This window comes from Leucoraja erinacea, chromosome 32, assembly GCF_028641065.1.
Source record: "Leucoraja erinacea ecotype New England chromosome 32, Leri_hhj_1, whole genome shotgun sequence".
Classification (NCBI taxonomy): domain Eukaryota; kingdom Metazoa; phylum Chordata; class Chondrichthyes; order Rajiformes; family Rajidae; genus Leucoraja; species Leucoraja erinaceus.
The window spans coordinates 13,091,836-13,115,770 of NC_073408.1; the positions used below are offsets into that span (position 1 = coordinate 13,091,836).

Consider the following 23,935-nt stretch of genomic DNA (forward strand, 5'->3'; position numbering starts at 1 on the left):
TTGTCACACAGGAAGAGTGCAAATGACCATGATCATTCATGATATATGGAGAATGCTGAACCTATATCATGTGTTTTGTTTTGTGCAAGATTTAATGTTTTTAATTATCATTCATGTAAATTCATATATATTTGGGAAAACACGTTTAGGAACCTGCAAAGATAGTGCAAAATGTAACAGAGATAAAGAAAATATTGAGTTGCTTGCAGTGAGGATGATGGCAAGCAAATACAATAAATATTCTAGTGATATTGATATTGATAGTGATATAATAGTCTGAAGAAGGGTTTCGGCCCGAAACGTTGCCTATTTCCTTCGCTCCATAGATGCTGCTGCACCCGCTGAGTTTCTCCAGCTTTTTTGTGTACCACCAAATATTCTAGTGAAATGTCCTTGAACAACAATGATCCAACATTAATGTTAATGCAACAATGTATGCAAAGTCATACCACATGTTAAACATAGTTCTTAAAAGTATATGCATGCACAATATTTATTAGAAACTAAATAACAGACGTGCTTTAGAAAACTGCAGAAGAACAATGGTTTCTTGCTGAGCCTGCCCTTGTTATGAACTATTTCTCCAAGTAAATAGATCTGGAGATGTTGTTTACTTTTTGCACGTGGAGATATGTTTGGAGTGTAGGTTTGATGGATGAGCATAAATAAAATTGAATCAATTATGGGCATTTTATGCCCAAACATCACCCAGGTCTTTTTACAATATGATGTACAATGGAATATGTAGTTCATAAAAGACACATACTATGCATGGCATCTGTTAGCAGCCCTGCCTTATAGCCCTGGTGGTCCTGGTGTCATCCTGACTTTGGGTATTAACAGTGTCATGTTTGCTTGTTGTCGCTGTGCCCGTGAGTTTCCCATGTGGTGTTCCAGTCTCTCCTCTCATCCTAAAGACACGCTAGCCAGCAGGATAATTGTTTACTGCAAATGGCCCCCAATGCAGCTGTGTAGTGGACGAATCAGGATGGAGTTGATGGGTATAAGATAGAGACCTGGTTCCATGGAAATGAATGGGATAATGGGACTGGTGGAATTTCTCTGTATTGTGAGAAATATGATACAAAACCTTTAGGCTGACATGTTTATTGGATGCACTTTGATTTTTAGCTCTCCATTCATAAGACCAACAATCCATATGACAAACGCCTTCTCTTAGTAATGAAAGGAGCACCAGAGCGTATCTTGGAGTCTTGTTCCACCGTGATGCTGCAGGGCAGGGAAGTCCTGCTGAATGCTGCCGAGATAGATGGTATTCAGACAGCTTATATTGAACTTGGAGGACTGGGCGAGAGGGTTCTAGGTAAGAGAACAACAGCATGCATTAATCTGAGGAGTGAGTAAACTCCACATCACACTCGGGACATTTATATTTTTGCATTATTAAAGTACCTTTTGAGGCATCTTAGATGGACTAAAATGAAACCTTAACTTTACACGTTTTCTGAAGTAATTTCACTAATAGTACATTTGTTTTTTAATTAATTGGATCTATAAGCCGACTGGTGCTTCTCACAAGCCAAATGTGTTAATTTGAATTTTATGCCTGATTCCTGACTTTCTAATATATCTCAGAGTTTCTCAAAATAGATTTTTAATGTTTTGCAATTTACTGCTTTAAGTCTGCTAAGATTATATTAGCTAAATGTTTAGTTCATTTGTGATTAACTCGATTTTTGATAATTAGTCTTTCATATAATGCGTGAGTTTCTGACTATTTTTAATTCTTCTAGGATTTTGCCATCATTATTTACCAAGGGACAAATATCCAGACTTGTACATATTTGACTCGGATAACAGGAACTTCCCAATCTCTGATTTGTGCTTTGTTGGCCTCTTGTCTTTGATTGATCCACCCCGCTCGAGTGTCCCAGATGCAGTTCTCAAATGCCGAAGTGCGGGAATCAAAGTACGTTTGATTTTTGTTACATTTTCATCCAATATTAGTATCATCTTTCCTTTGAATTAACTTGCACTATCTCAATGAGAATAATGTAATGTTGGATCTGCTAAACTTTTGGCACCATCCAAAGTTTTTAAATCATATTTGATTTGCACCAACTACTCCAAGTGTTTGACATTTTTCAAAACTTGGCTGACACATCTCCTTTAAACTTGCCTCTTCTCACCTTACAGCTGTGCCCTCTAGTTTTGACTCTTTGGGGTAAAAGGGGTCTGACTTTGTACCCTAACTATACCTCTCATAATTCAACATCCTTCTCTCAAGTCGCCCCTCAATCTCTGATGTTCCAGAGAAAATTAAGAGAATTGGTGCTTCTGGCTGATCAGCCTGAAAGGAATATATAAAAGAATTGGCATTGAAAAGTAAGGGTGTATAGTGTGATCTGAAGGTCTTGCATGGAAGAGTGATGGGAGCAAATTCAATTGTATCTTCCAGAGTTAATCTGAAATAAAGTTGTAAATGAACCACTTATGCTTTGAAAAAACAGGTTTAGTTAAGTGAATAGTCATTTTAAAGTTTGCAATTCTACATTAATTTGCATAATTTACCTTTGGTGCTGCAAGATTTTTGTGTGGGAGTAAGCTGCCTCCTGTCAGTAACACTTATTGTGCAATATAATGGCAGCTGCAGATAGCTCTCTGCCTTTGATATTTTATGATCATTGACATTGTGCTAATGCACTGGAGAGCACTTAAGATCAGACCTAACAAAGGCATGGATGATTATGACTAGCTGATGGGTTGATGGGGAGCAGAGCCAAATATGTTACAGAAGTAGAAATAGGCAATTGGAGCAAAATGTGGATGAAAACTCAGCATCACTACTGTGACTGAACTGGTTTTAATTTCAGACACTATCCAGTGATAGGAGTGGAGGCTAGAAACCTATGATTATGGTGGGGAGGGTTAAACACAATGGTTATTTTTTTTTAATGTATTTCTGCTCATCCAATACTGGATTTCAGCAAAATCAAAGAGGTGGGTGGCTCAGCTTTTTGTCACCCCTGCACTTGCCAAATCTGATACTGTGAGTTTGACTGTTGTCATGGAGGGGTATCATGTGATTGAAAAATAGAAAGACACATCGTTGAAGCAATCTAGGGGTAATGGTGCAGAAACAGGAATCACAATTATTTCAAAATGTTATTAGGAGTAAGAGGGAAGGACTGTCCGGCTGAATTGTGAAACAAAGATATTGGGGCAGTGAGGGAAGAGGAGGAGATGGCAAGATGAACTGTGTTTAAGGCTGCAATTTTGTGGAGAAGAATGTAAGGGGAATATTTTCCACACCCTAAGTTGCAAAGAATGTTATTTGACACTTTGGCAAGGTTTTGTTTTAAGAACTGCTTTTATGATTAACAAGTTAAATAAAACAAACCTATCTCATTCTTATAAAATAAATTATGTCTACCATTATAGAAGTTTATCAAAATTAAACAGAGATTTGAGATGATCTGTTCTGAGCTTCAGGTTCTTTCCTTCAATAAAATGATCAGCAGCTAAAGCCTTAAGAGGCATTTGAAGCTGGTTTTCAGCAGTGAGGGTAAAAGATATTGCAAAACTTGTACACGGAATAATACTGTGTCTTCATTGCAGATTCATTTCTGTCACATTCATTGAAAACCTGTCAAGGCTGATTTGTCAACAAATATTTCCCAACAACCAGACTATGGCTCTTGTTCATAGAGAAAAGGTAGACATTAAGAAAATACAGTTTCAGTTTTTCCACGCTGTATCTTTAGTTTAGATACAGCGTGGAAACAGGCCCTTTGCCCCACCAAGTCCACACTGGCCATTGATCACCTGTACTCTAGATCCATGTCATCCCACTTTCACATCTTTCACGCTAGGGGGCAATTTTACAGAAGCCTGCTCGTCTTTGGGATGTTGGAGGAAAATGAAACACTCAGAGGAAACCCACATGGTCACAGGGAGAATGTGCAAATTCCGCAGAGATGGCACCCATAGCCAGGACCAAGCCCGGGTCTTTGGTGTTGTGAGGCAGCAGCTCTACCACTGCGCTACTGTGCCACCCTATACTCTAATTATATCATCAGCTGTAGGAACATCTACTGAAGCTCAAATTGAGGAGTTTATTTCTCATTTGAAATTTTTTGTAAACCCCACCAGTGTAACAGATGAACTTGGGTATAAACCTCCCTGGGAAAGTCCTGAGAACATATTTGGATATTGAATATAGAAAAACAATAAATAGACAGTTCTGCTTTAAAAGAAATTGGATAAAATGGTAGAAGATCCACCAAAATTGTTCATTTTATTCTTATTCCAAATTTAGTAATTATTTTTGTATTTAATTTCATGCAGGATTTTGTAGAAATGTAAAATCAAATTGTCAATGTGTGAGTTATTGGAAATCCTTGAATAAGAATCCGATTATTATTTGTTGTTACCAATTCATGTTTTTACGTTCCCAACAGGTAATTATGATCTCTGGTGATCACCCGATCACAGCAATGGCTATAGCAAAGAGTACTGGTATTATCTCAGCTGATAATGAGACAGTGGAAGATATTGCAAAGCGTCTTAATGTTTCAGTCAGTCAAGTGAATAAAAGGTAGTTTGAAGTAATCTGTGTTAAGGCAAAGATTTTTCATTATTCATATAGAGATTTAGTGATAGTAGGAATTGTACTGCAAAATCAATATGCCAGACGCTCATTTTACATATCTGAATGCATCTTTTTTGTACTTCTAATTAACTATGTTAAAACGTTTCACTGAAGAAGTAAAATGGATAATCATACTACCAGCATGCAAGGGTGTGGTAGGAGTTGATGGACAAAGGTCTACAGCATTGTAAACAACAGAATCTAACCTGACCTCTCAGCCAACATAGCTCCTTGTTGGGAGTGCAGCACGCAAGGGTTAGCAGCTGGATCTGCGAATAATTCCACTGGCGGGAGGCTAATACACAAGGATGGGATAAAACATAAGGCTGTTTTTATGTCTGGTGTATTCTAAGGTGTATTCAGAGGCACAGCTGAAATGAGCAGGTTCAGTTTTGGGTATTGAGGACTTTGCAAGATCTCTCTCTGATTGTGTGGGGTTTCCTCCAGTGCACCAGTTTCCTGCATGACATGCTGGTCGGTAGATTACTTGGCCACTATAAACTGCCCCTTACTTGTAGGTGAGTGGTAGAATCTGGGGGAGCGGAGGGGAATATGGGGAAGATAAAATGGGATTGGTGTAGTATTAGAGTAAATGGGTCCTGATGGTTGCCATGGACTCGGTGGGCCAAAGGACATGTTTCCATACTGCATGTCGATGCTTAATTGCCTAATCCAGAATGATGAGGTGCTGGTGTAGAGTTTTTAAGTTCCTTACAGAGACATAGAGAACTGACCAGTCTAAGCAACTTCTCTATAGTGGTCACAATGAAAGTCTCTTGAACAGGGAAATTTTCAAGTCTATTGTACATATTTTGTACTGATTGCAAGAGCAATTTGAAAGTGGATGCAGTTGACAAGCATAACATATAAAGTAACTGTAAATTTCCATAGATTTTATGATTTGGGAATGTATGTTAAAATGCAATTTAATATAACTGGTGTATTTGTTCTTTATGTTTTGAATGGCAGGGAAGCCAAGGCTGCTGTTATAAATGGTTCTGAAGTCAAAGACATGACTCCTGAGTTCTTAAAGGACGTTTTGATGAGCTACACTGAAATAGTATTTGCCAGAACTTCACCTCAACAGAAACTATTTATTGTTGAAGCCTGCCAAAGACAGGTAACTTTGTGTTAAACAACAACTAGTTTGGAGCAGTGATAGAACTTTCACCTCCAAGCCAGTGTGGTACCAACTTGTACGTATCTATGGAACCCACATCACGCCCTAGACTGCACATCAGAGTGAGCAGAACTGTTGCCGTTACCAGTTTTCAGATAAGGCATTAATATATATGCCTGTTTGATGTGATGTAACATATCCCACAGCAATACTGGAAGAAAAACAAGTGGGTTCTGTGACTTAAAGACACATTTTGTGCCCTAACTTCAAGGTAGTTGAACAATTCATCATATTTCTATTTGTGGTGTTTATTCTGTGGCATTTACTTGGGAATGTCAGTCACTGTGTCTTTTTTTTGTTTTGATGTGAAATTCTGAATTCTGAAAAGTATTGCCCCTACTGTCAATGCTTTTGTCATTTAGACTAAGAAACTCGGAGCTTTATAGAGATTTTCAACTTCAGTCCATCTGGTTACTTGGTATTCTCATCAGATTCTTCTTTGTAAAATCAGGGATCCATTGTGGCAGTGACAGGGGATGGTGTGAATGATGCACCAGCTCTGAAGAAAGCAGATATTGGAATAGCTATGGGAATTACAGGCTCTGATGCAGCCAAACATGCAGCAGACATGATTCTACTGGATGATAACTTTGCCTCAATAGTCACTGGAGTGGAGGAAGGTACAAGTCATGACAGTATCACAATATTATTACAAATGAGATAAGCTTTTAAACTGAGTAATTAATTTCTTATTGATCTAACATCCAAATAATAAATGCTGCTAACAAGAGTGAGCAAGATATCTGCAAATATACAAGTCAGTCTGCTATATTTATTGCCAAATTTGTTTCATGTTTCCAAAGGTCGTCTGATTTTTGACAATTTGAAGAAGGCAATTGCTTACACCCTGACCAAAAACATGGCAGAATTGTGTCCATTCCTTGTTTATACCATTGCCAGTATACCCCTTCCCATTGGTACAATTACCATCCTCCTCATTGACTTGGGTACAGATATTGTAAGTAATTACAAATGATCTGTAATTAGTTATGCTGCTTTTTGTGTGTCTTTTTAACGTCATTCCATCAATTAATGCTTGTTATTAGTCATTCACAAAAATAATGAGCATCTTGAGTTTCGTTCGAAGTTAGATTTTCCCTTTAACACTACATTATGATTTCTATGGAGATTTAATTTATCATTATGTTCAGTCCACGCAGAAAAGAACTCTAACCCAAACTTCAAATATTTTTCAGGGGGTGATAGGGTTTTGTTATACACTCTAATTAAATAATACAGCAGTCATCTATGGACGTGAGGGGCTACATCAGATCTGCCTTGAGTCGGTGGACTGAAACATGTTCAAGACCACTTCATTTCATCCAACCTGACTGAATATACCTTAATCGTTACCAGTTTAATGAAGTAATGCATTGACAACTATATTCTAACAAAGACAAGTTAAGGTCTACCATAACCTATAACCTTTAAAAAAGGAGATTCATTCTCTGCTAACTTCCACATCTAGAGCTTTCAAGAAGGATGATCCCGCAGTGTACAAGACGGTCAAGTATAATCTTGCAAGGGTGTTGGGATGCCAAGAGAGACTCCCAAGCCAAGTTGGAGGCTCAACTTAATTAAGTAGATGCCAGACGACTGTGGCAGGGTTTGAATACCATCACAAATTGAAATCTGAAGTTGGGATTGATCTCTGCCAATGATGCACCTCTGCAGGATGAACGTAATGCTTTTCATGCCTGTTTTGAATAGGCAAACAAAGCCCCACGTATGCACACTCCTTCCATTCCGTTCATCTTCACGGTGTGTTACGATGTGCACCATTCTGCTGTATTGAACTCTTATTTATTGTGGTATTAATCATTGCCATATGTATACAGGTTATTCTGTGAGCTTCACATTAACAATGAATTTCATGTTCCCTGATGTATTAAACAATAAACTAACCTGAATCTAATATTTCGAAAAATATGTAGATGGCAGTGATGACCAGAAGTATTTAGTCGAGAAAATCTCTACTTGAATTCTTTAAGTATGTACTTGAACCCATGATGCAAAATACATGAATTTGTGTCGACTAAGTACTTCTGGTCATCATTGCCATCTACATATTTTTCAAAATATTAGATTCAGGTTAGTTTATTGTTTAGTCTTGTTGCCTCATTGACAGATTCCATCTATTTCTCTGGCTTATGAGAGAGCAGAAAGAGATATAATGAATGTCCATCCAAGAGTCTCTGGTAGAGATCGGCTAGTCAACTTGCAACTTGCTTCTTATTCATATCTTCAAGTTGGTGAGTACTGAAACTTCACCAGTTAGTTACCTTACATGCAGATTCATGTTTGCTGGAGTGGGAACTGGGAATAGCAGGTCTGACTTCCACCCATTTCCCTGCTTGAGCTTTAAGGAGTTGTGCAGAATGAGGTGGACACAAGAGTGCATGACCCATTTAAAAACACTCAATTAGGAAAATATAATTGTATTCCTTTACATTTTTGAAACGGGATCTATTTGAGATTCTTAAAACAAAAGAATTTTGAAGCATGGATAGAGGGGAAAAAACGTTATCTGATGAAAGAACAGTGAGGCTATTTAAGAGTGTAGTCAGGAAGCACTTTTTCACAATAGATCAATGGATTTTGTATGTTTGAGTTTGACACACGATAAGGATCAAAGCTGGATGACTAGAATTGAGTTAAACATTTGAATACAGTCCATTTATGATAACCATGAATGGTATACTCCTTTTTATAAAAGGAATATAAAGCTTAAAGCTTGATCTGACCATAATGTAAAACAGCATGCAACAATACCAAACCATAATGAAAATGATTATTTGAAAATACATAGGATAGAAAATGCTAGTATCTCTGCAATATATTGCAGGCATTATTCCAGCCTCATAAATGTTCATATGGGAATTACAAACCTCGTGCCATTGAGTCCATGCATTTGATTGGAAAGGAAAGGTTGTAGGGTACAAGGGATGTATATTTTTCAAATCAAATAATCAAAAGCATAAAAGCAAAATCAAGTAGGTGCTTAAGTAATTTACACATTTACATTTTAATGTTTTAGTTTTTCAATGTTTCTGAATGTCAACATCATCAGGCATCTTTGCCAGCGTTGACACCAGCAAAGACTGGGCAGATGAATTAGCTACTCAATTTCCTTTCACAGCTATTTCATGAGTAAGGCTTATTCTGGCAATCAATGTGATGGATGTATCACTATCGTGCCAAGACGTGCAACCAACCATTACATTTATTGGCATACGGTATTCTGCAAAAGGTGAATTTATAGCTTGTATTCCAGAACGTTCTGGGCAGGGGTTGTTGATAAATATTTGTATGACTGTATTTTTCTTATAATTTAAAGAAGTAAGAAACTCCTACTTTGTCCATGAGCCTAATCCAGTTTAATATTTTTTCATATGATCTTCAGCTATGTGAATGGATATGAAGTTATTTATTTCTACCTGAACATCTAGGTGTGACACAGTCATTCGGAGGATTTCTCTGTTACTTCACTGTCTTGGCAGAACAAGGCTGGCTTCCATCAAGGATTATTGGCATACGTGTACCTTGGGAAGATGCCACCAATAATGATGTTGAGGACAGCTATGGACAAGAATGGGTATGAATTTTGCTAAATGAATCATTGTGAAGCTTTTGTCTGAGTATTTAAATTTATACGCACTCCTTCTGAAGTGTGGTTACTGTTGTGTAGACATATATAACAGTTGTAAGTGTAACTTTAAAGCCCCTTTGGTTGAAAGGTGAGATTAAGTTGCACAAGCACAGTGAAGGAACTTAGCTTTACATCTCAACCTATGCGGTTTTGTGTTTCTCTGTTACACCAATGCGGATGTTTAATTCTGCCTACATCGTGAACTGCTTGCTCTAGAAATGTATCTTCTGTTGAATGCCCCAAATGTGGCATTGAATGCAGGTTGAACTCCACTTCTGGTCTGGTTTTATTGAAGTCAATGGAAACTAATTATTGTGGTAGCATTCAACATGTAAAAATGGTATGACATCATATGCTTAGTGCATACTCCAGAGGGTAATCTTCTATCACTCCACCACCCTAGTCCACAAACATTGTTCTTGAACATTTGCAGCTGTGGGAATAGGGTTATTCTGAACTTTAGTAATTGGAGTAGGTCATTTCACCACTCAAACTTGCTTCACCATTCAATAAGATTATGACTGATCGTGTTCCTTGAGCTCTTTCCTTTTATCCCTCACATCCTACAAATATATTTGAGTCCAAAAACCTCTTGATCTCCAATTCGACCCAAAATCAAGTTTATTTTTCCTCTGATTCTGGTCATTAAACAAGTTTTAGAAATACTTTTTGACTCAAGTACCATTTGATTAATACTACTGAAAATGGAATTTAACAAAAAAGTAAACATTTTTAATCAGGTAGTGTGTGTGCAGGAAGAGGTAACATTTCAGGTTCCTAATCCTTCATCAGAACAGAAAAAAAAATAGAAATGTAATGAGCTTTAACATGCAGAATGAAGGGAGTGTCAGGAGGGAACAAAAGGGAAGGCGGCCAGAGTGCTAGATAGAGTTTTACTTTTACCCAGAACACGCCTGTGACGGTTCAATTCTGTTTCTTCTAGACATTTCAGCAGAGGTTGTACGTGGAGTGGACCTGTTACACAGCTTTCTTTGTTGGGATAGTTATTGAACAACTTGCTGATTTAATTATACGTAAAACCCGGCGGAATTCTATTTTCCAGCAGGGAATATTTGGGTATGTCATTTGATTTTCTGTACTATTTTATCATCAAACATTAAATCAAACTGCTCAATTGTTGAACTGTAAATCTTGAGGATAGGTGGGTGCAAAAAGGAACTCATTTCTGAATGGTGAATCTGGTGGTATACGTGGGATTTATTGGTAAACTGTGCAATTACTGCTTCAGTCCGAATTGTTTCAGTATTGTTTATTTAAACAATGGTTGGGCATTGGTAGTAGGCAATGCATCACACCATTGACTAAAATGGACAACATCATGAACCTGTACTCTGGGAATAGAATTGGGACATTAAATGGGTGAAGCAGGCACCTTTCTTAAATATTTATATCTACTTATTTATATTTTCTAGAAATAAAATGTTGTGGATAGGTCTTCTCTCTCAGATTGGCATTGCCGTCCTCCTTTGCTATATCCCTGGGATGGTAGACAGCCTTCATTTTACTCCTCTCAGGTGAGGTATGAATACTGATATTATTTTGGACGACACTGGGGGCTCCTGTGACACTGTTTAATTATCAAAAAGCTATGAGGCTCACACCCAATAGTTCATGTTTAAACAATGCTTTGTCAAACTTTGCAGGAACCTAATTCCATGCATAGCTTCCTTTTAAAACAGAACATTTTAAATTCAAAGTGGTTAAAATAAATGTAAATAATATAGATTGTAAGTTTAGAAAGTTCTTAAGGAAATAATTTTTTTTTGTTATTTCTTGTTATACTCACTCCCCCCAAAATGCTATAGCGATCTTAACATTTTATTTTCATGCAAAGTACATGATATAATTGATAACGGAATGGGGCTGCTGATTTGAGATTTTTAAACAAGCCAGTTGGGAAAAAGCAGATGTAATGAGACATAATAGTATGAAAGGCACTCCAATCTTTAAAAACATGAGATTAACAGTTGATAAAATCTATAAATATGGGAAAGAAACAGATTGTTAGCTGTGTATATATATCGTACAGTCTTACCATGGAGTGGTGTAAATATGTACAGTAACATCTGTAGAATTAGAAACAGTGCTCTTCAAATCCAAAAATAATCTTGTATAGGATAAACAAACCAGTTTTCAATATTTGAGGCTAATCAATAAGCACAGTATGATTAGATGACAGTATTTAAGTTGCTATTAAATATGAACTATTATCTTAGAAATGCCTTCATGTAATAAATGCTTTTATTCTTGGCAGGGTTCAGTACTGGTTTGTGGCCTTGCCTTTTGCCATTGTAATTTTTGTATATGATGAAATTCGTAAATACTTCATTCGCAGATATCCTGGAAGTAAGTCTTTTTAAAGTTTAGTTCTCATTCTTAAAACTACTTTTAGTACAAATAACAAATTAACATGGTAAAGTATGGATGGGGTGGGCGATTTGAATAAAACTGAGTTAAAATTTTGTACAAAACTTTTCTCTAAATTAGTCACACATTTTCATCATTAGCTGAAAATCAGAAATCCCAAATGGGGGGGAGGGGTATAGTCTTGGTGCTTGCAATTCAGATCCAGTCTTCTGTTCAGCCATTGAAGAAGCCCCTTACAAAATGGCATTTGATAGTTTGATCTTAAAATCTATTAAAGTTTGTTCTTCTATAGATTCCATAAAATATTTCATGTCAAGAGGCACATTATGAAAATTGGCCAATACTTTGTCTATGCTGCTGTGATTTTATTATTTGGAAAGTCTACTGCATGTTTCTATTAAGCGAGGGGAAAGTTGGTAGATTTTCAGAAAAACAAGATGAACCAACTTGTATGTGCTGCACAACTCTGACCCTAAGAAGACAGCTGATTGTTTACTGTATTAGTCCCATATTCCTCGATTTCTATAACATCCAAAAATCTATTGATCTCTATCATGAATTTACCAGTAACCGAGGTTCCATAGCCACATTGGGTGGCGTATTGCATAGAGTCTCTAACCTCTGGCTGAAGTAGGTTCTACTCATCACTGCCCTGAAAGACCAAATCTTAATTTTGAGACTGGTCAAGTTCTGGAAGAATATTGTCCATTTAAAGAAATCATCGCTTATTCTTCTAAAACGAAGAAAGGTGCACGTCTGATGATGAATGGTCTCACCCACATTTCACTACTTGAAATGGAATGAGTGGTCATGGGGTCACTAGGAATCTAGCTTCTTCTGGTAGGCATTTAGTGCTAAGTTTTACAAGGAACAGGGCTATCATTTATCACATGCTTTTAGGGGCATTTTCATTTCACTCAGGAATTTTAATCACATCCATCGTGGGATGAGAGTGTAGATGTGATTCTAAAACTTGAGATTTTGTTGGGCAACAAAAAAAATCCTTTAATGCATTTAATGCTGAATTAAAGGATTAGCGAGTTCTTAAAATGTGCATTGATTGAGAGCAATATGATCATTACAGGTTGGTGGGACAGGAACATGTACTATTGAAGGTTGACTTGCGACTCTTACAACCCTGCGTGTGGCTCCAAATGCAAGTCAAGTCAGCAGATACGGCCAAGCAGGTAGAAGAGTGAAGAATTACTGTTGAAGCAATAATTCCATGCAGAGGTTTACTTCTATATAACTGTTGGAGAGCAGAAAGTGTTGGTATTTTACACTTTAGAAAATACCAAACAGTTGCTGGTTACTTCCCTGCCTGTTCTCTAGTAGTAATTCAGGTCTAGCATTATAATGTAAAAAAATTCTCATCCAATCATATCCCAGCACTTTGCAGAAATTAATTAAATATGAAATAAATCATGCGTGGGTTTTCAGCTGATCTGTACCTTATTAAGTCGGTCACAATGAATCAATAGAGCTTTGCATATGTGCTTCTACTCACAGGATCGTGGAATAAACCAAGCATTCTACAATTTGGAGAGAGAAGCAGAAACATAACTAAAAGAGAACATACCTGTTGCTACTGTCATTGTAAAATACCCAGTGCTTGTTTAATTGTTTTGTGACATCAGTAAAAAAAACATTTGATTATTAATAGAGCAATTTGTTTCATCAATTTCCAAGTCTGGTAGTTAGCAGCTTAGACAAAAAAAAAAATCAGCACACTTTGAAAATAAGTGGAATTGCTTTAAATAATATTTAATAAATGATTAAATGCAAATTACATTGTTAAGTAGAGTGCCTCACATGCTTCCCTGTGTGAGGTAATAAGGTATATTTATGTCTCCCTTGAGGTGAAGCACTGTGTTTACCTGATAAACAAATCGTGAAGCAGAGTATTACCAAACAGAAAAGGAGTACTAAATCTACAACACAAAGCTACAAGAACTTTTACTATGCGTGTTTGTCTATATTTCAAGCCTGATTGGCATACAGGAGGTTTTAAATCCGTTAATTCAGCTGTGACTTTCAAACTACATTTTGAAAGAACACAAAATGCATACATGAAATTAAAATCTACAAGCATGTTTCTATGATCATCATTAACATTCCAAGATGGCAATATTGCTATGGAGAGAGGATACAAATAGAGTTGCAGGTTAAATCGTGGCTTAAATATTACAATGCCAAACAATTATGGAATAATAATCATTTTGAATTGTCGACAAAACAGGGGAATGTGAACAAGGGTGTGTGTCTTGAAAAAACAAAAGGGAAACAGGCAAAACTCTCAAGCCTTGACAGGTGGGATGCGCATGACAGCTTTCCTCAGTTCAGGTTTGGATCAATACTGACAGACTTACAACAAGTTAGAAGGTTCCAAGTTGAAGCACTGCTCCAGAAACTGGAACGCATAAACTTGGCTCCTATGAAAACTGCATTTTAACTGTAGCTTATTAAGATTCTTACCATCTGTCCTGAATGCAATGGAGGAAGATGGTGAAGAAGATATCTTGTGCAGCCGTTTTGCTTTTCCTCGGGACTGACCTCGAGAATCCATCCGGATTCCTAGTTTAGCTTCAGGAAAAGAAGATCAATAGATGAGGTAAATCTGTATTCAACAAAGGGTGAGTGAAACAGAGGCCTTAAGCCAGCGTCTCAAAATCAATTAATTATTCTTTTCTACCTCAGTATTTTTTGCAAACAACAAACAACAAACAAATGGGGGAACCTATTGCTTCGTCAGTAATGCTGTGGATCTCAGAAATACAGTATAAATTACAGCCACTGGTATATGAGGTACATTGATCCCATACATGACTAAATTTGTTCTATTACTTTCATTCTGTACACTGATAAATAGAGTTGCTTTCTTCATTCCACATGCATTGAACTAAAAACTCGGAAGGACACAAAGTGCTTGGGCAACATCTTTGGAGAACAAGGATAGGTGACGTTTCGGATTGGAACCTGAAAAACTGAGATATTTTTGACTTACCTAAGAATTTTGGTGTGACAATATTATTATTGTTCAGTAAAGGTGTATATGTTGGTTTGGAGGGACTGACAGGCCCTGGAAGATATAAAAGTATACACAACCACTTTAAAAACTTTTTACTAAAACATAGAGATTTGTACTTAAATGTTTCTATGTCCTCCAGTCCAGATGGCGAGGGTCAGAGATGAGTGGGGTCCCCAGACGCTATATGCCATCACTGTCACTATGTACATTTCATAAAAAGCTAGATTCATCTACAGTTTACGATCAACGAATGAAATAATGATTTTTTTTTAACCAGGGTTATGCTTTGTAGCATTGGTTTACATTAAATGCAATGTCAGTTTGCAAGCATTGGTTGTTTTTTTATCCCTCTCTATCACTCATTCTTTTATTGCTGCTTTTTCTGTTTTCACGTGATCAGATCCTGTGTGACCAGCAGCAATCTGATCTGAAATGAATGTTCATTTTTTTTCCATTTTGCTTTGGTAACTGTAAACTTACCCATTCTTGCCCCATAATTACTCCTTTTCTTTTGAGGAACTAACTTACTGTTCACACCAAGTAGAACATAGACCTCCCTTCCAGTCAAGATATCAGAGGAGTACGAATGTTGGTTTAGTAATAGATTTTTCACCTCTCCATTCTCATCTGCTAGATCAATCTCAGCTGAAATAAAAGTGCAACAGAAGCTTGTTATTGGCAAAAATAACCAGCTATGACATTGATTTCCTCCATAACTAATTTCTGTCTACAAATGAATCATTTCTAATGATCTTGCATTGCTTTTATTTAACCCTACATCACAACAATCCATTTCCTTCATCTCATTTATCCTATCATTCACAATACCACTTTTCTAGCTGTGTAGTCATTTAATAAGAAATACTTGCCTTTAAGCAGATTTAACATGTGCTTCCAGATCCAAAGCCACCTTTGGAAAAATCTGACTATGAGTTGATAACAATTTGGTCACAATACCTGATTAAGGAACATTTTCTCCTAAAGGATTACCAAATCTCTTTCCCTCAATACGGTGAAAACAAAGCACTACAAATAAACATGAAGACAACACTTTTCTATATTTACAGGTTTAATCTCTCTAATATTTCACTTGCTTATTATGTATGATGCAGCTCTACTTACACTGGAACTTCACTAGTAGATGGTAGTATCTCCTTCGCTACAGAAAGATACAAAATGCTGGAGTAACTTAGCGGGTCAGGGCATGGATTGATGACGTTTTGGGTCAAAGCTTCTTCAGTCTGAAGGGTTCAACCCAAAAAAATCACATATCAGGGTCTCAACATGAAACATTGCCCATCCATATTCATCAGAGCTGCTGCCTGACCCACTTAGCTACTCCAGCATTTTGTGTCTTTCCTTGGTTAGCCAGCATCTGCAGTTCAGTATTCCTGCATCACCAGATATGTTTTACGGAGGAAGCTTCTAATTCTGGCAATTTCTTATCTGGTTCATTTGATGATATCATCCTTCCATATCTTAATTGGTCATGATGATGTGTCATCGTATAAATAGGTGAATTAGGAGCGAGATTAGATCATGTGTCGACTAAGCCTGCCCCACTGATTGTAACCTCAATTCCTCATTCTATTCTCCACCTTGCCTATCAAGAATCCATCTACAAATTGCCTTAAAAAAAAATCAAAGACTGTCCACTTTATATCTCTACAATTGGACCTAGAGCAAAATTAATAATGTCTCTTACCTTCAGTCTCATAATGACAGTTCTGTTTGATGTAGTCCAATAAAATTTGGGTCTTGCAGTATGGATTGAAGAGAGCATGTTCATTATCTGCAATGTACATAAACAAGATTACAAAGTTAATATCACAAACATTCTGACCGGTCCTACCTCCTGCCAAAAGAGTATTGTGACTTTGAACTAAAGAATACAATGATCCAAAGTGTCCTGGACCCAACCTACCATTTGGTATCACTGCCTATGGTCCCCACCTACACATTTTCTCAAGGCAAAGACCTACCTAAACAAGTTGACACCGACAAGTACCTTGCGAACAGGCTCTAAGAAGGCTTTGTGTGTCATAACCGCACCCCCCCAGAAAGCCCCTGACAGATCACTGGTCATCAAAAATGGTTTCACAAAGATATTTATAAAACCTATTCAAACAACTTGAATAAGTGAGAAAATAAAGTTAATGAGTACAAATTATTAGGATAGGTCAAATACAAACAAAAAAGGTGAATTCAATAAACGAATGTACATAAATCATTTACTTCCATCCACAGCATTGTGAGCTTAGTCAAATGTATGAGGTCTCTGTTCATGATCGTTGTTATGTGGCTGTGGACTGGATGTAAAGTGCATCTGGTTCCATTTATCAGCAAGTCACTGCTCCACTGCTGGGAATGGTGCAATTCATCAGGAAACGTGTTGGATTGTGAATGTCCAAGATGTGGTGAGCCATGAATAGCTGATATCCAGCAACCCCTTTTTGAATGCTATAATCGAGCCTGGTTCAGTCCATTTTCAAAAGTGGAACTTTATCTGATTATTACAAAGTTGCATTACATTTTCTTTGTTCTCCTTTACATTTTGGAGTTACATAAAAAAAAACATTTATGAGATGTGGCTATAATGAGTAAAACCTGCATTTCATAGAATCATGGAAACAGAAACAGGCCCCTTCTTGTCCATACAAATATGACAACAATCGATGTTGATCCCATTTGCCTGCATTTTGGCTTTTCTATCCAAGTACTGGCTTAAATGCCTCCAATACTTCCTCTGCTAGCTTGCGCTGCATATTCAGCCTCTATGAAAAACCCTTTCCCTCCGATCTCATTTATTACCCATCTTTGTGTCACGCTAGTTTATAGTTCTTCAAGGGCGTTGCTTAACAGATAATCACAAGTTCCATGCCTGGGCAAGATATTTGATCAATGCTTTCTGTTCAGCTGCTGTAAGTCCTGACATCCCTCTGAGCATGGAATTCAAAGATTAGCATTCTGCACTGGAAATGCTCTCACTATAAGTGAGAAAGTAGCCATTTGTGAACGACCTAGCCCCTATACTGACGATAATTCAGCACAAGATCTAGGTATTGCATCAACGAAGGAAGGCTAACAAAGGAAATGGAAAAGGCTATTCTGTTATTTGAGCCTAATCTTGATGTGTACTCATTTACCTGCCTTGATTCCATATCCTTTTATATAATTACCTAAACAGAGTCAATCACTGTAGTTTAGAACATACAATTGTCCCACTTTCACACGGCTTGAACCATTTTTGAGGAGCCAGTTCTACGATCCCAGTGTAATTTGCCTCTGGACATTATCCCTCAGCCCCACAATCTTCACACTGCCCATCCACAACTTCTTCATCCACCATGCTTCACCCACCTCAGCTCCTAACTGAGACACACACTCTTACTACTGGCTATCTCCCCTCTGCCCTGATGCAGGGGCTAGACGGCATACGACCATTCATTTCCATCCACAGAGCTGCTGAGATCCTCCAGCAGATTGTTGGTTGCTCCAGATTCAAGCATCTGCAGTTTCTTGTATCTCCATCGAGCCACACACCCTGTTCCTTCCCAGGGTCGTACTCAGCCAGTCCACTTGCCTCAGTTTTCCAAGCGTGCCAGAAAAACTTCAGCAGAGTCTGGATCATTGCCAACAAAGTCCAGGTTTCTCCATCAAAGGCAAATCACCTTCTGACCTGTAAAGGTGCAGTTTAAAAAATAAATGGCCCAACATATCCAAAGGGAAATGCAGGTGAGTGGAACATTTCCTGTTCCTTTTCAATCCTTTTGTATTAATACAGAAATGTTGCACCTTCCCCATGGTGTCCTGGGGCTTCATGTGCACTAAATTGAAACTTTAAAGTTAGCAGTTGCAATTAGTAGTGTCGTTATCTGAAGAGAAAATGTGGGCGAATTTTACTTTCAATTGATAACATTGGGACCAACAAATCACATTTATAAAAATTAATAAAGCACAATATATGGCAGAAAAACATAAACTAAACAATGATGTAGACTGACAATATTATGTTTCTTTTGAGACTTTCCTTTCCTGCTCCTTCCTCAACCTACATTGCAGAATACAGTCAGAAATAATTTGAAGAGACATTTAAATCTACTTTATTGATCTATTAGTTAACTGTTACCATATGCAGCTAGAGTATTATATGTTTAATGCTAAAGATATTGTCACAAAATGAGGCAATTATTTTGACTGTTATAAAAGTTCTTACACTTACCTCCATATAACACTGTAATAAACATGGTACTTTGGTATCACTGCGGAAACATTGTAACAAGATTTTGAAACTTTGCAAGTTGATTCACCTGATGATGAATGTGGTGTTTGTGCAGCTCCAAACAGCAGTGCAAGACTGGGCATGTTGCAGTGTGCTCCTAACATACACCAATTAAATGAATAATTCAGCAGATGCAAAACATACTCAATGAGCAAGTCAGATTAAATATGGTATTCTATTACCTATTACCAAGCAATGGTTCTAATATTTACTGTAAGCTTTTTGAAATTAATGTGGAATGCAAAACATCATTGTTGAGTAGCATTAGTGTGTCAACATAATCTTCAGTGCTTTTGTTGTGTTTTATTGTGTTGAAAGCCTTTTAACTAGAATGAAATGAAGGAACATTCTGTTCCGTTCCTTGGATCAGACAGAACTTGAATTTATTTCACATACAGAATAAAAATGATTTAATACCCACTTTTCCTTGTATTTTCTTGACATACCTGCCTTAGTTCTGTGTTACTACCACTATTCCAGCAGATCATGTCTTCAAATCACAGTCCAGGACATGAGCTGACCTTTTGGTGAAGTACTAAGGGAGTGCTGTGTTGCTGGATCTGTTAAACTTGACATATTTTGTGATAAGGGTATAATGGAAACTACGCAGCTCTTGTGTCAACAACTGAAGGAACACAAGCACATATTTTCAGAAGACTAAAGCAAAAAAGATTAATGTCCTTTTCTTAATAAATTATTAGAAAATTGATGACTTGCATCTGGAATATATGATATATAACCCCAAGTAGATGTACCTGAAAGAGGCAACCAGCCCAAAACTGTCTCTCTTTATTGTCAAACTATCAACAGTCTATGCTGCAACAGGAAATCAATCAAATCTTACAAGATAAGCAACCTTTCAAAATTATTATAGTAAGCTTTGACAAATCTTCAAATTGATACTATTCACATAGAATGCACAGAATATCGCAGAGTTGAAATGTATTACATATCAAATAAATTTAGATTACTTAGACTGATATTGTAGCTGCTAAGATATTTTAATGTACAAGCACATTTACCAGGATTTATTTCAGTGAGCTTTACTACATTTTGTCATAGGGATATGGCTCCCCACATTACAATCCAACAGACCAATAAGTATGGAAAAGATTTCAAGCAGAATCCAAACTCTTCACAAAGATCATGTTGGTATGCAATGCTTCCGTCTACACACAGCAATTGGACAGACAAAACTGATTTGCAACGCAACAGCAGAATCCAAACCATTCATTTCTGCAAGTCATGGTTCAATCCACTCACCACATGTTGTCGGAGACCTTCTGAAGTATCTGTCCCATGTGCAGCATGACAGCATAAGCCAATGGCAATAATCTAAAAAGGACATGGTTAGAAGAGAAAACTGAAAGTGTGAAATTTGGAAGTGGGTGATTTGGGGGTAGAACTCATGAGTGTAAAGTTTTGATGGCGGAACAAACAATGTTGCCAATGGTGGGACTATTGCAAGGTGCACACTCTATAAAGGGTAGAGAATGGAAACAGGGACACTGCAGAACAAGGAGAATAATACTGTGGGGAAGATTGTGAAAGAGGGTGGGTGTTTGGTCTTAGTTCACTGCTGTGGCAATTCCAAATTGAGCTTTGATATCCAAGAGAAAGAAATATGATACCATTCTACATACCATTCTTGCACCATGTAAGTTGGCGTTTATGTGATTCAGGCAAAGAAACATGGTTTGTTTACATGGCTGTGGTAGCTGGACAATTGTTTTAAGGGAATAAAACATGCAAATAAAAGGTAACATTAATCCTGAAATCAATTATCAACAAATACAAAGGGAAATACACCACATTGGAATTAAACTTCAAATTACATTGAAATCTGAATCTCAGAGGCCAGTGAAAGAGTTAAAAAACACAGCAAAAACAGAATCTCTATAATCACATAATATTGGGGATGCAAAGTAAACACAAGTTACTCAGTTTTTTTCTGACAAAAAACTAAGACGTAAATACTACATGATGACTGAATGGATTAGTTACTCTGGTCTTTGAATAGATGTAACTGTAACTATGAATTAAAGTGACTTAGATAGAAATTATAAAGCCTCTGCTTGTTGGCCTTTAATTTATCAATGCTAAATTTATTAAGGGGTTAAACATATTCATTCTTGCACTCCCAAAGAAATAGGCTACCTCCAAACGTGGTTGCCTCTCTAATTAACATACTTTAACTTACTAAATTAATGTTGAACTTAAGTTCATATTTCCACTCTTCCTTTAACAAGAGCATGTGCCCATAGACTTTTTCTCTCAATTTGGGGGCACGTATAACAATGAGAAATATGGAAAATTGATGGATCCTATTAAAAGTGGAAATAACATTGTGCACTCTGAATTGCATTCAGCTTACAACATTAATAAAAGACTTAAACACTCCTGTTCTCCAATTTCTGGCATCACTAATTAGCAGGGGCAGGTTGTCACCAGGTTGATAATTTAGTTTGGAGAGATGAAGGGTCAAGAGGTTTCCTGGCCATAAATTGAGGGATTGAGCACGTTTTGTCTTTCTAAGCTTTATATTACATGGTTTACACATCAACCTCCATTGACTGTTCATGTCCTGACCATTGGTTGGGTCTCATTGCTGAGTTGGTTCCAGTGTCGTGTACAGATCTGCCAATTCAGGCTCCACTTCTGAGAGCCTGTTCATTACACAACGTCTTTGCAGCTGTAGGACTGACACTTTATATCGGGCTTCTGAGAGATTTCCCAGCCACTTGTTGAATTCTTCTGGTGGCTTCTCGGAACCAATAACGCGCTCCTGAAACATGAAGAGTACAGTTTCATTGTACAGTTTCTGTAAATTGTAGTTTCTGTAAATAATACATACATTGTATGTATTCTGTAATTCTGTAAATAATTGTACATTGTACAGTTTCTGTAAATAATACCACTAATACTCTTGTACAATATATGTTGATCATGACTATTTCACAAATAGTCATGATCAACATATATTGTACAAGAATATTTGTGGTATTATTTACAGAAACTGTACAATCCATGTCAGAAGCCAATAACATTTCTAGACTGGACAGGAAATCTTTCAAGCTGGCCAATGCTTATCAGGCAGGGCAATGAGTCTGTAAGGTGATGGTAAATGAATCCCAGAACAGACTTCTAATTTCCACCTTGGGGGGCTCTCTACCCAATAATTGGATGCATGACCTTTAGTGTGGCAGGGCCCCATAGTTTGTCATTCACACTGAGTCCATCTCCAGTGACTGCCTCATCCACAACCATCCCCTTAAATCGTGCTGTTTTTGGTCACCTACACCACCACCTCCTTTTTCTTGAGGTCTTTTTTTTCTTTTAATAATGTATTCATTAAAGCATCTAGAATATGACTAACTACTACGAAGGAGCTGCTCCTAATAATACAATGACTTCTATTACAATTATTTTGTTGTTTCGAGTTTCATTGTAACTCATTAAAAGAGATGAGATTTCTATTTTAAATGGACACTAGCATTGTACAAAGAATAACTAATATAATGCATGAGCAGGATGTTTTGTAAAATCATTAATTTATTGCATGTATTTGATAACTTACTTGGACACTAGTGTCAGCGAATAGACGTCATTAAGTGAAACTACACATAAGTAATTAAAGATGTTTTATTCAGTTTTCAGCTTCCTAGTCTATTGTGGATCCTGGGTCACTTTCAATGTACACAAGTGCTCCATGAAGAGTGCATAAAATTAAAGTGGTATTTCTCATAGAACCAAGCACAAGCAAATAAGTGTGTGTGTCTGTCTGTGTCATTACCTTTATAAAGTTGTCCTGAATCCTTAGTTCTTGTTCTAAACATTCAATCTGTTGGTTGTACTCTGCAATCTTTGTTGTGCATAGAGAATATTCTTCATTCATTTTATCCACTTCATTCTCCAATTTCAGAATTCTGATCTGCAATAAATACGTGGGTGTCTAAGTCATTAAATTGACTCATTACTCAATATGCCACAACTTGCTGTTTGAGACTGGATTCTCTTCAGTGCCTTGCACTGCAAAGTACAAAGCAAATAGACATTCATCCCACTGCTTGTAAAGTTAGAGTTTTACAATGATGCATTATTCCTAACCGGGCATGACTCATTTATAGTTTTCTGATTTCCACCTTCCATTGAATATATTGGAAATTCTGTTTCATGGGGAAGTTGGATTTCCTGTCTTGTGGCTCAGTACAATTGGGTAATGATTTTGCCCGACTGTGATTTAAAAGGATAATTTCCACATGTTGCAAGGATGGTGAATCATGCTGATAAACACTCCAACGGTGCCAACAGCTGTCTGACACATTGCCAAAGTGGCAGCTTTCCGAGCAAGCTCACTTAGTTCGCTGTCCTTTAGGCAAGATGCCAGCAGTAAACTGCAATCCCGCTGGAGAACCCAATACTCTTCTGCAGTCATCTTACAACTGAATCAAATATTTATGTGAAAGGAGTGAGTTAATCAGTAGAATTCTCTGCCTTTGCAATTTGTGATCCTGATTTTATAAAAACAAGACAATGCATCTCTAAATTGCAACGTGTATCTGTGTGAAACAAAGTGAGTGGAGAGATTCTGACTACAAATGAGAGACCGGGGACAGGAGAAGAAAGACACTATTTATTTTTATATTGTCATCATTGCTTTGAGCTTGGTAGTAGTATCAATTTAAAATGAATAGATCTTCAACATTTGGGAATATTTAGTATATATGCACATCAATGTGATGGCAGTTATGTAACCTTTCCAGAATACTTCAAAATGACTACTAATATAATAGAGT

The 23,935-nt window shown here is 37.1% G+C and overlaps 2 protein-coding genes across 5 annotated transcripts in view; one reads left to right on the forward strand and one right to left on the reverse strand.

The window, feature by feature from the left end:
• LOC129712394 (potassium-transporting ATPase alpha chain 2-like) overlaps positions 1-13,474 on the forward strand; it is a 33,484-nt gene extending 20,010 nt beyond the window's left edge. The window contains exons 10-21 of one of the 2 annotated variants that reach the window (XM_055660790.1): positions 1,132-1,324; positions 1,755-1,930; positions 4,422-4,558; positions 5,582-5,732; positions 6,244-6,412; positions 6,596-6,750; positions 7,921-8,044; positions 9,242-9,387; positions 10,385-10,518; positions 10,875-10,976; positions 11,717-11,808; positions 12,914-13,053. In XM_055660790.1, coding sequence (XP_055516765.1) covers positions 1,132-1,324; positions 1,755-1,930; positions 4,422-4,558; positions 5,582-5,732; positions 6,244-6,412; positions 6,596-6,750; positions 7,921-8,044; positions 9,242-9,387; positions 10,385-10,518; positions 10,875-10,976; positions 11,717-11,808; positions 12,914-12,942 — 1,608 coding nt within the window. In that variant the 3' untranslated portion in view covers positions 12,943-13,053. Of the gene's footprint in view, positions 1-1,131; positions 1,325-1,754; positions 1,931-4,421; positions 4,559-5,581; positions 5,733-6,243; positions 6,413-6,595; positions 6,751-7,920; positions 8,045-9,241; positions 9,388-10,384; positions 10,519-10,874; positions 10,977-11,716; positions 11,809-12,913; positions 13,054-13,338 lie in introns of those variants that run through there. The other variant, XM_055660789.1, reaches the window with a different exon arrangement.
• Positions 1,204-19,647, reverse strand: LOC129712395 (uncharacterized protein CXorf65 homolog). Of its 3 annotated transcripts, XM_055660792.1 has the most exons (7): positions 19,080-19,634; positions 16,563-16,649; positions 15,386-15,502; positions 14,834-14,908; positions 14,305-14,412; positions 13,620-13,706; positions 1,204-1,320 (listed from the first exon to the last, which is right to left on the reverse strand). In XM_055660792.1, exons 1-6 carry the CDS (start codon positions 19,102-19,104, stop codon positions 13,624-13,626), a joined length of 495 nt encoding a protein of 164 aa, XP_055516767.1. In that variant the 5' UTR covers positions 19,105-19,634; the 3' UTR covers positions 1,204-1,320; positions 13,620-13,623. The 3 variants fall into 3 exon arrangements, with proteins under 3 accessions (XP_055516767.1, XP_055516768.1, XP_055516766.1); XM_055660793.1 differs by lacking the exon at positions 14,305-14,412 and having other exon boundaries at positions 19,080-19,647; XM_055660791.1 differs by lacking the exon at positions 1,204-1,320 and having other exon boundaries at positions 11,039-13,706.
• Between the last annotated feature and the right edge of the window lie 4,288 nt (positions 19,648-23,935).